Consider the following 16,141-nt stretch of genomic DNA (forward strand, 5'->3'; position numbering starts at 1 on the left):
TGGGGTGCTTCTGCCTCCAAAGCTGGAGAAGATAAAGCACAAACATACAGAAAGCAGTCCCAATGACCAAGCACTTATCTTCTGGCAGCACCCTTAGGGGGAAAATTAGCACGTTTTGCTCAAAATTGGCACATTATAACCCAGAACAGATGGGTTCTAAATATAGTGTCACAAGGCTACAAATTCCATTTCCATACTCTGCCAAAGGCAAACGGCTTGCCAGATCTGCCAAAAAAAATCAATGGGCAGAGGCACAAAAACAAGTTTTATCCCTCATGGACATGGGGGCCATTCAGCAAGTACCAGAACAAGAGCAGGGACAAGGATTTTACTCAAGACTGTTCTTGGTACCCAGAATGGACAAGGCCTGGAAGCCGATACTGGACCTATCTATTCTGAACACATTCCTGGATATTCCAAAATTCAAAATGTTGACTTTGTAGCAGCTTCTGCCCTTGCTGGGCAAGAATGCCTGGCTTGTGACTTTAGACCTAAAAGAGGCATACCTGCATGTTCCAATCAGACAGTTGTGCAGAAGATACCTCAGATTCAAGGCTGGTTCAATGCATTACCATTTCTCTACACTGCCCTTTGGCTTATCTACTGCGCCCAGGGTCTTTACAAAGTGCCTGGCACCAGTAATTGCATTCTGCAGACAAAGAGGAATACAAATATATCCTTACTTGGATGACTGTCTAATTCAAGCAGAGAACAAGGACATTCTTCTTCAACATCTGGCGTTTGTGAAAATACTTCTAGCATGCCTAGGGTACACAGTCAACGAAAAGAAATCAAATCTAGCACCCTCTCAAGAGGTAATATTCCTGGGTGCAAGCTTGATTACAACTGCCTAGATGGTTTATCTCACACAAGACAAGCAAAGGCAACTGACTACCTACTTCACAATGTTGGCAACAAAGGCCCAGTTATCTGCAAGAAAAATTCTGCAGGCTTTGGGCTTCATGGCATCCTGCAGCCTACTAATTCCATATGCAAGACTGCATATGAGGAAACTTCAATGGTACCTAAAAAGTGTTTGGACTCAACATTGCCACAGCCTGGAAACAATGATTACTCTCATTCCCTGCCTGCAACAGGAGTTTCAATGGTGGGCAAAGGCTTGTCACCAGAACAAGGGACAGCCATTTACATTACCCCCAGCCAGGCAGACACTAACAACGGATGCATCAGATTATGCCTGGGGGGGGGGGCACATGGCAGGAAGATGCATTCAGGGCACATGGACCTCAAACCAAATGCATCTCCATATCAGTCAAAAAGAGATGCTAGCTGTTCAAAATGCCATGACAGCCTTCAAGGACCTACTTCATCCGGGACAACTACTGATAAAGACAGACAACACCACGGTTATGTGGTATATAAACAAGCAGGGGGGCACACATTCTTACCCCCTTTGCAGACTAGCAATGACCTTGTGGGACACAGCTTTAACTTACCAAGTACATTTGCATGCACAATTCCTTCCAGGAAAGGAAAATACTCTGGCAGATGAACTAAGCAGAAACCTCATGGATCCCCAAGAGTGGAAGCTGGATCCACAAGTCTTCAGCATGATAACAAGGAAATGGGGATGCCCGGACATAGATCTATTTGCCCTCCTTCTCAACTACCACCTTTACAAAGCATTATCATCTGCCACTCTACTCTAAATCCAGGGCAGGATTTGCCACTGCAGTACTGCAGGGCCTCATAGCTGCTCCTGATGCTGTTTAGCTCCAGCTTCCCAACCATAGCTTTGGGACTCTAGCCAAATGTAATGGCTGCAACAGTGAAATACGAAGAACATAGTACAGTTGCGTACACTTACCATAAATGTAGATGTTCGAGTGTATTCACTGTTGCAGTCCAGGTTGCCCACCCACCATCCCCTTTTTTCTATGGATCTTATCTGTCCTTCTCTGATTTATACAACCTTTGTGGTGTATTTGCTTATAGATGAAGGTAAAATTTACATTGGTGCATTTATTGATTTTTATATATAAAGTTTGGCTACCCTTTTAGGGGGCACCTGACATCTGGGGCAAGAAAAACTGAAGAAAATGGCGTCTGCTGCTTCTTTTATACCCCTGACGACCTGACGTCAGGGAAGGGGCGACAGTGGCCGACGCAGGACCCAAGACTTTGGAATTCAGGCCGGCTGAGGGCAACCTGCCAGCAGGGTTACCCAAATGTAATGACTGCAACAGTGAATCTACATTTATGGTAAGTGTACACAACTGTACTTTCCTAAAATCTTTGCATGAGAAACATTCAGCTGCTGCCATTCTTTTGGTGACAAGTATTCCAAGAGTTTCTCCTATGACATCTGCTGGTATCACTGGCAGGTAAGGCATTGCTTCTTATCAAGTTTCTCCCAACAAAAATAACAGAAGAACCAAAACAGATGTTAACTAGTAATTTGCTGGCCATGGGGAAACTTTGTATGTTTTTGAGTAGGCACTCAGGAACTTTATATATTTTTTTCTTTGGCCACTCTCTCTCCTACCTAGGTTAATTTGAACTTTTGGTAAAGAAACACTTTATGCTAGACAGCTAAAGTTCTGGGTTCCCTCCCAGACATGTGTACCTTCACACTAATGCTTTTTAATTAGCCTTGCGATGTTTTTTATCAGAAAAACTATGTGCTTTTGTAGTCATAGCACCATTTAGTTGGAAAACAGAAAAGAATACCTTGCTGCACAAAGTTGTGTTAGTTTTTGACCATACTGGCTATGTGGAATTATTTGCATTACTGTGGTAGTTTTGATGGTGACCTTACTGGAAAGCATGTTACACTGCTGGTGTTTTTATTTTCTGATGTTATGTACTATATCCATATTATATTGTTTTTGTATTACAATTTTTTTAACATTTCGGCAAGCTGATTACATAATATTGCAGGTGTACCTTTTTGTACTTTTTTTCACACTTTTATAATGAGTCACTGTTTCTATGCCTGTTTACTTTTTCACATCTTTTTATCAGTGTCTTGGCTGAAAATGGACCCTTGTTGTGCAGTACTCTAACCTGAACAAATAAATTAATGAAAACCAATTCAATAAAAATTAAGTCTTTTTCAAGTGTATAAGTGGATTTAAAGTGGGATAGTCTTTTATGCGTTTTATGTAGGCTACAAAGCAGAGGGCATACAGTATGCTGTGTGTATTCAAAAAAGTATGAGTACATGTATCTTTTGGGAGGTTTCAGTATAACATAGCGTTCCTTTTAACAAAAATAGCCATGTTTTATTCAGCATTTATTCAAGGAGAATCTAAGTGATTTCTTTAAAAAAAAGCTTAATTCCATTATTGAGCTGTTGAATGTTTTAATAAGGAACAGAAAACATAGCATCAAAGGTGAGAATAATCCGTTTCTTTTTATATTGACATCCATTTGACTGCTGGCCTTTAGTGCACTGTAAGAAGATTGTCCTCTTGTCAGGCTGATGTAAGCAGATTCTAGCTAATTGATGTAAGTGGTCATTTATAGGCAACTATGGTTATTTTTCTTTTATACTGCACATAAAATGGCATGCTAATCATGTGATGTTTAAATTATGCTCTAGTGCTATTTGGCAAATTATTCAGAAGTAAAGGAAATGAAAAAAAAACATTTAATTTTAATTGAATCCTCAGATCAGAAGTTGTCAAATACAGTTTAGTTAAATAAGAATGCCTTCTTTGCTTATTTTCTCAAGTGTTTTTGGCTTGTGTTAAAATGCATCCTTTTTTGACAATTAGGTTATTACCAACCTTGTTAAAATGCTGAAGTCTCGAGATACAAGGCGTAATTTCTGCCCTCATCATCACTGGCTTTCTGAACAGGTTAACATCAAGGCTGACAAGGTATGTTTGATAAATGGTAATTACAGTAGGCAACACAAGCATACATTGAAAAAGCTAGTAATAAATAGTCAAAAAGTAATGCTAAATGTCTGACAGTGTTCAGTTACTTTGGCACTGATTATAAAAACTGTGATAGGTCAGATACTGGATTTTGCTGAAAAAAATAGTGCACATAATGAAGTATACCTTCATATGGGTCACTGTTTGAAATATAACAATAAAGAGCTTTTCCACAGGCTGAATCAAATGTCTGGCCTGCTTTCAGAGCTGAGCACCCATTCCCCATGTGTTGGGTTAACATCACCTTACCTTAGACAGTTTCACTTATATATGACGTGTAGATGTATACACCTGAACACCCTCTCTAATTCTTTCTTGCCATGTTAATGATCACGTCAGTTGACTGAGTTGCAGCCCAGCATCAATTCAGACCCGTGACTAAATAAATTAGTCAAATGCACAAAGAAGAAATAGGTAAACGCACTAACATGGTCATTGGTAAAGTCCAATAAGCATCTTAAGAAAAAACGGACTCACAAAGCCAGAGCTACAAATAAAACTCGAGTTAATGTAAAATCCAATTCATGTTACAAAGTTTTGAGGATGAAGTCCCTTTGTCAGTGTGACGTGACTTGGATTTTACATTAAATCAAGTTTTATTTGTAGCTATGGCTTTGTGAATCTGTTTTTTCTTGAACTAAATGAATTAGACCAGTTAAGTACCTCTTCTACTCACCTTATTGCAAAGCTGTATTGTTTTTCTGTGGGTGTTTTGTGCTTTGTCAGATGCCTGGAGAACGAATGCACAGAGATGTAGGCATGTCCACCCTAGACAGATGAAGGAAGTTCATAGGTTGGTACTAGGCTATCGGCCCTAGGGCATATACAAGACTAGCCATAACAATTCCCTGGCTATTTCTTCCCACACTATTTACTTTCCTGGACCCCTGTCTAGCAGGGCGACTGACGTGATCCCCGGGGTGAATTTTCTTTCTCCCATCCAATCACCAAGGCTCCTTTTGAAGAGGGCCATAGAGGCGCTCTGCTTGACATGTATGGGCAGTCTATTCCAGAGTCTGGGGAGTCTCTGGGTCAGGAACCTATCCCTCCAGTATGTTTTGTTTATTGTGATGACAAGGTTTAGATCCCTGGAGCTTGTGGCTCTGAGGGATTGGGATTTCTTTAAGTGTAGCATGTCCAACAGCTCTGGGTTTGATATGGCCTTGTATGTTAAGCAGAGATTGCCTTGGAGTAGACGATATGCGACAGAGTATAGCTGGAGTTTTTTAAGGCGGTCAGCATAGTGCATCTGCTTTAGGCCTGTGATTCTTTTACTGAAGTATTTCTGTGGCCTTTCCAGTTGTTGCAGATGTCTTGAGAGGTACATACCAAATGGGGCGTTGTATTCTATAATGGGTCTAATGAGGGATGAGTACAGTGGGACAATGACCTCCTTTTTTCTGGATGAAAAGCCCTTAGTGATGAGGTGTGCCACATAGAAGGATTTCCTGACTGTTGTGGTGATGTGGTTATTGAAGGTGAGACCACTGTCCACCTGTGTCCCTAAGTCTGTTATCACACTTTCGGTGTTTAGTGTACTGCCACCTGTGTGGTAATTCACGGGTACATGTTTTTTCCCAAAGGGGATAACTACACATTTCTTGGCATTGAGCCTGAGCCCATGGCTCTGGCACCTAACATCTGTTTCTGTAAGGCCCTTTTGTAGAGGATCCACATCATTTGGGGATTCAGTAACGGCTCCCAGTTTCAGTCATCTGCGAACTTTGTCAGCCAGAGTCTCTTAGTGTTGGCCTGTACTTTAGAGAAGTTGATGCTAAACAAGAGCGGTTCCAGGACTGAACCCTGAGGTACTCCACTTGTCTGGAGCTGGAGCAGGATTTCCCTCAGGAAATATCAAATCTGCCTCCCCCTACTATCAGGTCCTTAATGCTCTCTCTAAGACCAAGGACACTGCATCAGTGGGCCCAGACAACATCCCAGGATGCCTTCTAATAGCATGAAGCATGACCTATTAGGCCCTGTGAATTACTATTTAACTGTAGCCTCCAAACAGGCTTTGTGCCTCTTGAATGGAGAAAGGCAACAGTCATCCCTCTGCACAAGGGTGGGCCCATCTACAGTCCCTGGAAACTACAGACCCGTAAGTCTCACTAGTATTATATGTAAAGCCATGGAAAGAATTATGGAGATGATCAACAGAGATATAGTAAATCTCCAGACACTGGACCCAACCCAGTTTGGTTTCATCTAGGGCAGATCATGCCTACTCAACCTGGTGGACTTCTTTGAGAAGGTCACCAAACCAATGGATGAGGGCAGAATTGTTCACACTGCCTACCTTGACCTGGCCAAGGCATTTGGCACAATATCTCACTCGGGCATTTTTGACAAACTCAAGAGGTTAGGTACAAATCCGTATGTCACCCGGTGGATAGCCAAATGTTTCAAAGACAGGACACAGGAAGTTAGAATTCAGGAGTCCACCTCTACAAAGAGGCCAGTCACCAGTCGAATCCCTCAGGGATCAATCCTTGGACTGCTCCTCTTTGGCATTTACTTCACTGAAGTCAAGACCAATGTCAGTGGTCTCTGGCTGACCAAATTCGCAGATGATTGCAAATTAGGAGCTGTCATTGAATCTCCCACTGACACAAATGTTCTCCAGGAGGGGCTGACACAGACAAACAACTGGTGTCAAAACCATGGACTAAAACTAAATGCCAAGAAATGCATAATAGTATCCTTTGGGAAGTAATCCATCCCAACTATCATATTGACAACACACCCCTTAAAGTTGACCCAGCAGTCAGGGACTTAGGGACAGACATAGATAGTAATCTAGCCTTTGATCATCACATGTCTACAGTGGTGAGGAAATCATTCTATGTTGTGTAACTTATAAACAAAGATATAGGTTCATAAGTTCATACTAGGCTATCTGCCCTAGGGCATTTATAAGCCAAGCCAGAGTGTGTATGGCTTTCGCCACCCATATTAAATTAATTTTGCTATGCCCTTTTTCAAGGTTAGTATACTGTGCCTCTGTCTAACAGTGACACAGAAGTGATACCCGGGGTAAACCTACGATCTCCCATCCACTCATCAAGATTCCTCTTGAAGAGAGTCAATGAGGGACTCTGCCTAACCTGGACTGGGATTTTATTCCAGAGTGAAGGGAGCCTCTGGGTTATGAATCTGTCCCTCCAGCATGTCCTATTTATTTCAGTGCTGAGGTTCAAGTCCCTCGAGCGCATAGCTCGATGGGATTTGGATTTTCTGAGGTGCAGCATGTCCATTAAATCCGGGTTGGACATGGCTTTATACGTCAGGCACAGATCGCCTCTGAGCAGGCGGTATGCCACTGAGTAGAGCTGGAGTTTCTTTAACCAGGCAGCATACGGCATCTGTTTGAGCCCCTTGATCCTCTTGGTGAGGTACTTTTGGGGTCTTTCCAGTTGCTGCAGGTGTCTAGTAAGGTACATCCCAAAAGGGGCATTGTACTCAATTATGGGCCTGATGAGGGATGAGTAAAGAGGCACGATGTCCTCCCCTGATCTAGATGTGAATCCCTTCATGATTAGGTGGGCTATATAAAATGTTTTTCTAACCACTTTGGCCACGTGGTTGTCAAATGAGAGATTGCTATCAACTTGGGTCCCCAGGTCCGTAATTACTTCTTCTGTACTTAATGGATTACCACCTATGTGGTAATTTGTGGGCACTTTGTTTTTGCCAAAGGGGATGACTGTACACTTTTTGGCGTTTAGCTTGAGGCCATGACTCTGGCACCAGTTGTCTGTTTCTATGAGGCCGTTTTGGAGGATGCTTGTGTCGGCTGGAGAGACTATTATGGCGCCCAGTTTGCAGTCATCTGCGAACTTGGTCAGCCACAGTCCTTCCATGTTGGCCTGTACCTCCGAGAAATATATACCGAACAAGAGAGGTCCCAGGACTGAGCCTTGTGGGACGCCACTTGTAACTGGTTTGGAGTCTGACGTGGCTCCAGCTATTCTTACCATGTGGGTTCTGTCCTTGAGCCAGTTTGCAACCCATCTAGTGACATAGGGGTTTATGTTTAAGCTGGTGAGCTTATCTATAATGCCCGAGTGGGGTATTGTATCAAAGGCTTTTGCAAGGTCTAGGTAGGCTGTGTGGACCACCTTCCCCTTGTCAATGGCCTTGGTGACTGTTTCAAAGAAATCGACCAGGTTCAAGAGGCAGGATCTGCCCTTAACAAATTCGAACTGGGTAGGATCCAGTGTCTGCAGGTCCCCAATATCTTTATTTATAAGGTCCATGATGATCCTTTCCATAGCTTTGCAGACCAAGCTAGTGAGACTTAGGGGGCGATAGTTTCCAGGATCCGTTGAGGCACCACCTTTGTGGAGAGGGACCACTGTTGCTGTACGCCACTCTTTGGGTACATATCCTGTAGTAAGGCTGAGATTGAACAGTAGTTTTAGGTTTGGGTTTAGCTCTTCTTGGAGTTCATGTAGGATGCAGCCCGGGACACCGTCTGGTCCCATTGATGCTGTGTTTCTTGCTTTGGAGAGGCAGCTCTTACCTGAGCATCTGAGATGTCAGGGGGGCAGCACTCTGCTGGGATAGATATTAGCCTTTTTGGTGGGGAGGGGGGGAGAAGTTTGCGCTGAACCTCTCAGCTAGGATGTTGGCAATGTCTGTGGGTTCAGTGTATTTTTTGTCATTTTGGACTAATTCTGAGCATATCTGGGAATTCCCACCCAGGTTCCTAACATAACTAAAGAAAGCCTTGTGATTATCCTTAGTGTCCTGTGCAATTTTTCTCTCGAAGCTGGCCTTAGACGATTTTATGAGTGCCCGTAGTTTTTTGCTAATACTGATCTGAGATGCCTTCCCTTTTTGGGATTTTGCTCTATCATGTAGTAGCTTCCTCCTTCTATTGTATAGTTTGTTTATGGCTGGGGTCCACCAGACAGGACATCTGCCTTTGGAGGATTGGGTCTTGGTTTTATTTGGGATTGCATGATCCATGCATTCCTGAAGGTGTTCATAGAATGCGTTTATAAAGGATTTTGCGGTCTGGGCCGTAATATCCACAGGCCCGGGGGCTTTGAAGGATTCCACCTTGGTTTTGAGGAGTGTGAAATTTGCTTTAGAGAAGTTTTTCACTGTGGTTTTCTGGGCAAGGGGTGGGGTCGGGATGTGAATATCCAGTGAGATTAGTTTATGGTCTGATCTTACCAGTGAGGGATACACTTCTGGTCTGGAGCATAGAGTCCCCATGTTGGTGATGATCAGGTCCAGTATGTTTTCCCTCTTGTGGGAGTGGTAACAAGTTGTTCCATAGCATTTGAGTTTATAAATTCTAGGAACCTTTGGGCTAGGGTGTTGGGAGCTAGAGTAATGCTCCCAGTCTATGGTTGGGTAGTTGAAGTCACCCAATATAATGGTGTTTGGAGAGACCTTCATATTTTCCAGTGTTCTCAGGAAGGCCGAGTGGGGTTCCTGGGTTTGGGAGGGTGGTCTGTAGCAGGCTATAAACTGGAAGGCAGTTTTACCAACTGTTAGTTGCACATGGATAGTCTCTGATGCTTCGTGCTGTGCCACCAACCTGGAGGTGTGGGTATCTTTGACGAATATTGATACTCCCCCTCCTTTTGTGGTTCGGTCCAAGTTTTGGGGCCGAAAAGCATGGTATGAGGTATAACCTGGTAGTGCTGGGGTGCTCTCGAGAGCCTTGAACCAGGTTTCTGTTACTGCACAGATATCGATGTTCTCCATGCTAAGGAGAGTTTCGAGTGCGTGCATCTTGAGGTTTAGACTTCTGGCGTTGAGTAACATTACTCTTAGTTTCTTATCACTTGTGATACCTATGGAGGTGGGTTTGTCTTTTGAGCCTTGCCTAAAAAAGGCACTATGGGGGTAGCAAGAGCCTTTGCCAATATCCGAAAGCCCAGGGGTGACAGGTGCAAGCCGTCCCTAGCGAAGCATCGTGGCTTCTCGAGCATGTCATCCCAGGCTGACAGGCATTGGATCCCCTTTGAATGACACCAATACTTAAGCCAATTGTTGAAATTGATAATCTTGTCTTCATACTGTGGCATCATTCTTGGCGAGGGTAAGATGCTACTCAAGGTCAGGGTCATACTGGCCTGGGCTACATGCTCAGAGAGCTCCTCTATATCTCTTTTCATGTAGTCCAGGGAGGTACGTCTCAGGTCATTCACACCAGCATGGACAATGACTGACTCATATTTGTACTTGCCTTGGAGTGACCTGAGTGCTTTTGTTATGTGGCGGATCCTAGTGCCCGACAGGCAGCTCACCGTGACCTTCTCCTTGTTCAGCCTGGTGAGTGGGATGTCAGTGTGCCTGATGATAAAGTCACCTATTACAAGTGTATAAGGTGTGTTGTTTAGCCTTAAGGGCTGTGACTGTTCGGCACACTGGCTTTGTGAGCTATGTGTTGCACGTGTTTTGTTTTGGGGTAGCGGTTGCTTGGGTGTCTGCTTTGGAGGTCTCTGCTGCTTAGGCAGAGTTTTATTTAGAGCCTCCAAGTATGTTTTTGTGTTTGGTTTGCTGTCGTGGTAGGTCTATGTGAGACTGGAATTGTAGTGAGTGTGGTTTCCTTCTCCTCCTGACTGGTTACGCCAGTACTGAGTTGAGAGAGCTTAGCCTCCAGTTTGGCTATATGGTTGCATCTCTCACATGTGTTGGAATTTGTTGGGAGGAGGAGAGGGTTGTCTGTGTACATGAGGCAGTTGTAACATTGCCTCAAGATTCCCAGATTCACCAGCTGGACTGGAGAGGAGATTGACAACTGACCCTTGTCTGCAAGTGTCAGATTCCTCATAAAGATGTTCACAGTTTCTGTGTCTACTACCCAAGTCTAGAACACTTACATCAGTAGTGGTCAGATTTGCCAGGACTGTCACCCTAAGATTTTTGAGAGAGGCAAGAAGCCGTCCAGGTGTACATAACCAAAAAGAGGGATTTTAGGCTTGACTGTCTTATCTGCATATTCAGTCTCAGCAGCGGGGCAGCATGAATTGCCCTTCAGAAAAAGAAGAAAATAGGAGAATAGAAACATTAATGAGACCCTTGAGCTAGATAATCCACCTAGGGCTTTTAGGTCTGAATGTGTCAATCCCCCAGAAGCACAGAAACAGCCCCTGTCCTTGATACCAGTTACAGCAGAGGCATCTGATGATACCCGTAAGGAGACCACCACTTCTTTGGCCATGTCAAGTCACACCAAACCAAAAATCATACTGAGAGTCTATGCCAGATATTGGCTAGACCCCGTTCACAAATCCCTTGTTGATGCCTTCCTTACAAGGTCTGTATGTGTGATGCAACAGCTAAATTTTGGCAGGACAGTTGTCCCTAACCTTAGACAGCCCTCCTCCACAGATTAGGACAAATATGCTCAGCTTTTCTATCATTTCATGAACAACAGTTTGTGTCAGGAATCATGCCACTCAAAAGGCAGGACAGAGTCTTCCCTGTGAGAGACTTGATCTCCTCTGACTCTGAGTAGGAGGGGTAACTGGACTACGTCACATATGTCTTACCCCTTGCCTTTGACACAGACGTTGAGGACATTTGACCTCTTACTCACACCTAGAGGGTGTGTCATTTGGGGATACTCCTTATCTTATTAGGGAGCATTTCCATTGTCAGTCTCTTGATGCCTCTGATTCCCAGAAGAGATACGTGAACCTTCTGGGACTGGGGCCTCCCAATCCAGTAGTTATTCTTCCAGTCCAAAAGACTGTCTTAAATGATTTTAGTACTCCATCATGGAACTAAATCCCCCTCCTTCATGAGACTTAATTGGTTCTGTAGGGTGCAATACCCTCATAATTTTTTATATAAAATCCAGATATAGTTTCTTTGGAGTCTTGTACTCCACTAAAAGAACAAGACTGGCTGCTAAGCACATTACTGATCTAGATGACAGAGAAAGCCAATTGTGTGACAGATTTGGGAAGAAGGTATTTACCTCAGCAACCCTGGCCCTTAGAGCCCTGAATTACCAGTACACATATTGAAATACCAGGAATGTGTCCTTGAGCAACTTCAGGGTAATGTGGGGTGCTGAGAAGGAAACCTTGAGGGTTTCTGTCCTCATACTAACCCAGACTGGTTTGTCAGATGTTGAAACATTCCTTAGGGTATGGAAATGATGCCAAGAGAGGGTCTTAACTGAAGATTCGGTCCTTGTCTGAAAAAAATGAAGGTGCAACTCCTTAACATCCCTTAGACAGAAATTAGTCTTCAGACCCTCTTCCTGCAATGTTACTGAAGATTAAAGGGGAAAGAAAAAAACATAGAGTTGATGTTGAGTCATGTTTACACCCTCATTCCAAAGTACAGCAGTAACTAGACCATCAAGTAAGGACCTTACTATTGGTGGAAAGGCAAAAGTAAACAGCCAGAGGGCAAGACAGAGACACAATGAGAAAATGGCAGTTTGAATGTAAAGAAAATTCTAGGGGCTCTCAACTGCCCTTGATTTGGGCTTAAGATTCTGCTCTGTCACTTCTAATGTCTCCTAAAACTGTCAATTTTAGGAGAAAATGTGGTGGATTGCACTTAATAATGTCAACAGTCAGAATTATAGACTTATTTCACTTCCAAAAATGTTAATTCACATTTTCTTATTCTGTCAACTTCTCAGGTTAATAGTACTAATATTTTAAAAAGTATCTTTGACTGTCCCTGATTTTTTTCTGGATTTGTCCCTGATTGCGGAAGCAAGAGTTTGAGGTATGGCTCCTGTCTGAACAAGGAACAGTTGTGATTCTTCCAGTCTTCTCCCTTTTTACCCCTCTCTTGCATTGCCTCAGGGTGGAGGTGTTAATTAGCTTCCCATTACCAACATTGTTCAGGTATAACCACACCAGTGAGTTCTACAGATTGTCTGCAAAGGTTGCACATTTCAATTTCTGAGAAGACTACAAAAATTATTCCTGCCACCAGTCTCAAAAGATGACGAACACTTTGTCGGCCTCCTCTTAGCATAAATATCCTTAGGGCCTGTTCTCTTTGAGCAGGAGACAAAAGGGTTCTACCCAAAACTGTTCTTTGTACCATAGAAGGACATATCCCAAAGACCAATATTATGTTTGTCAAGACTAAACAAGTTTCTGAAAATGTCATTGTTTGGTATGCTAACTTTGTAGACCATGCCACCACTCCTAGCTTCTCAGGCTATTCTGTTAACACTGCACCTCAAAGATGCCTACCTTTGTATCCTCATTTTTAAAGGGCACAATAGGTATCTGAGGCTTGTGATGGTGGCATCCTTTTCGGTTTACCACCTTGTCCTTTGATTTAGCTGAGATACCCAGGGTTTTTACAAAATGGATGACCCTAATGATAGTGTACTGCAGGACAAGGGCATTCATATTTACTTGGCTATTGTTCTCCTTAAGGATCCTTAAGGATCTGCATCCAAAATCCCATTCTCTCCTTATTTCTTGAGCTTCTGTTTCATCATTATCCCTTTCCACTTTGAATTGTAGCTTTCTGCTTGTGCTGTGTATATAGGACCCTTAAATGTGTAGCTCTGAAACATCCCTTCAAATCATGTAATCTCAAACCACCTTATTCTGTTGGAAAGATCAGTTTACCCCACTTTACTCTTGCACTCTTCCCCTCCTAGATAAAGTACTTCATCTCTCTATTAATTACTAGCCACAACTTCTCCTGTGTTTGATCATATGCTTCACATGTGTATAAAACTAAAGGGACAAAAACATTTTCATTTCTTGTATCTTGCTATGTATATCCATAAAACAGAGCTTCTAGTTTCTCAGTTTTTGAATTGTCTTTTGTTTAGTCTCTTCCCACATATCATTAACTGCTATAACAATATCGTTCACTCCATAATCGTAATGTCTTCATTTTGTCATGTACCCATGAATATAGGTAGTGCTGAACGAATTTGTGTGGGGGTTGTAACTTACAGCCTGGATCCTGGATTTGTTGCCATGCATTTAGCATATTGGGCAACGAGCACCCTTAAGCACTCGTTGTTTCTGCCGCAGGTATGGGTTTTACGGGGTCGGGTTGCCAGCCCGAGGTCCAACACTCACAACTAGGCCAATTTAGTGTGTTCAATCCACTTACTGCATGTCTTTGGAATGTGGGAGGAAACTGGAGCACCCAGAGAAAATGCACACGAACACAGGGAGGACATGCAGACTCCACATAGAAGGCACCCAGCCGAGAATCAAACCAGATGAGAATCGAACCAGAGAACTTCTTGCTGTGAGATAATAGTGCTAACTGCTACACCACTGCACCATCCTAATTTACAGCTGTAGCCTTTATTTTATCTTCATTAATTTTGTATCCCGAAAAGACTTGAAATTGTCTCAGAATGTTTCACAACACTGAAATGTCCTTTTCTGGTTTTATCAGGTACAAAGTAATATCACCTGCAAATAAATACAGCTTTTTTGATTAAATGTACCAATTATATTTTTGAATTTCTGAGTTTCTTTTTTCTTTGCCAGTGGTTCTAAATATAACATAATAACAAAGGGGAAGAAGGACACCCCTGCCTTGTTCCTCTGTTTAAACCGATCGGAGAGATTTTCTCTTTAACATTGTATCTAGGTTTGCCATGATTTTCTTTCCAAGAACCAATAATTTCACAGCTGCAGTCGCCACCATTATATATCTTTATATATCTTTGAGCCTGGGAAAATTTAAAAAAAAATCTACCACTGCCTCCACTTCTTCAATCTCAGTTTGCAAAGAACTGGTGAGGTTAGATGACATAATTTGTTTTGCTTTGATGTTGAACAGCAAGCCAACTTTTGTGCTTTTTACTTTCCTCTTCATCAACAGCTGTTCAGCTTTTCTTCACTTTCAGTGAGTGGTTGGCATCATCTGCATGTTTAAGGTTAATATTTCTTCCATCATTTCAGATTCCAGCATCTGATTTGTTTTCCCCGTCATTTAGCATGATACATTTAGTATTTGAATTAAAAATGTAGGGTTACAATATACAGCTCTTTTGCAGTCTTTTCACAGTTTTAAACTGGTCAGGTATTCGATATATAATTCTAAATGCTGCTTCTTGATGTTCTTCTGCTGGCAGGTTGCCCTCAGTCGGCTTGATTAACAAAGTCTTGGGTCCTGCATCAGTTGCTGTCCCTTCTTCCATGACGTCAGGTCATCAGGGGTATAAAACTTGCAGCCGACGCCATTACATCAGTCTTTCTTGTTGCGCGGTGCCCGAAGCAGAAGCAGTTCGCAAGTGCCAGTCAGCCGACTCCTGAAATTTCAGTTTTCAAGTTTCAGATCTGAAGTCTTCAACTAAAAAGCTAAGTACCCCGTTGGGGAAACTTTTTCTTCCTCCTTACCGATGTCAGTAAAAGTTAATAATTGCATTACTTGTGGGAAGCAAATACCTCATAAGGATTTTCATTTGTACTGTATTCCTTGCCTAGACTCTAACCATAATGTACCTTGCTGTCGGTTTTGTGCTTTATTTAATCAACGCACTATCAAACATCGATACATTTTTGCTTCTAAATATTTTGGCTCACGCTTTAATTATCCAGACATGTCGTCGGTTAACAATCCGACTACCGGAATACCTAAAGAATGCAAAGAAAAAGACAGAGACAGGCCGTTGAGGTCCAAAACTGCAGACGACACTTCTCCTAAGCCAGTCGCCAGTACTCAGTGAGGTGCTTTCACAGCCCCTGATACCTGCTACTTCTGATTCACAGGCCTCCACTGAGACCCATTTGGAGTCCGGTATGCCGCGAGATGCTTCAGTTATGGAACCTGCGGATGTCTCTACCTTGAATAGGTCCGGAGACGCTGTGTAGGCACCAGCTTCTGAGGGTGTTTTCAGGCCTACAGATTTGTATCTTAGACCAACGCCATCTTCAAAATTATGGCCAAAATCTCGACCTATGCCTAAAAAAATGATGCCTGGGCCACATGTGCAGGCCCCTATGCCTAAAAAACAAATGATCAAAATGGCTGAAGATTTAATTACTCTGATCAGGGGTAGCCAACCCCCCCCCCCCCTCTAAGAGGCCTAGGCAAGACATTGATTATGAATCTTCAGAACAGGATTCTATTTCTTCTGACTCTTCTGATGAACAGGAATTGTCTATACCTACTTATGAGGATTCTGATGCAGAAGATTCCATTCCTTCTGCTTCTCCCCCCCTGAGGATTTTTCTGTTGGGGAAACTTTACATACCTTAAGGGAACATTTCCACTGGGAAAGTCAGGATTTCTCTGATTCTAAAAAGAGA

The 16,141-nt window shown here is 42.9% G+C and overlaps 1 protein-coding gene across 1 annotated transcript in view; it reads left to right on the forward strand.

Annotated features, from left to right (window-relative positions):
• The window catches only part of UBE3C (ubiquitin protein ligase E3C), a 2,314,788-nt gene that overhangs the window by 1,338,818 nt on the left and 959,829 nt on the right, over positions 1–16,141 (forward strand). The window contains exon 15 of the mRNA XM_044064789.1: positions 3,741–3,845. Coding sequence (XP_043920724.1) covers positions 3,741–3,845 — 105 coding nt within the window. The remainder of the gene's footprint in view (positions 1–3,740; positions 3,846–16,141) is intronic.

Source organism: Protopterus annectens, chromosome 3.part0, assembly GCF_019279795.1.
Source record: "Protopterus annectens isolate FY-2018-M chromosome 3.part0, PAN1.0, whole genome shotgun sequence".
NCBI classification, from domain to species: Eukaryota; Metazoa; Chordata; order Ceratodontiformes; family Protopteridae; genus Protopterus; species Protopterus annectens.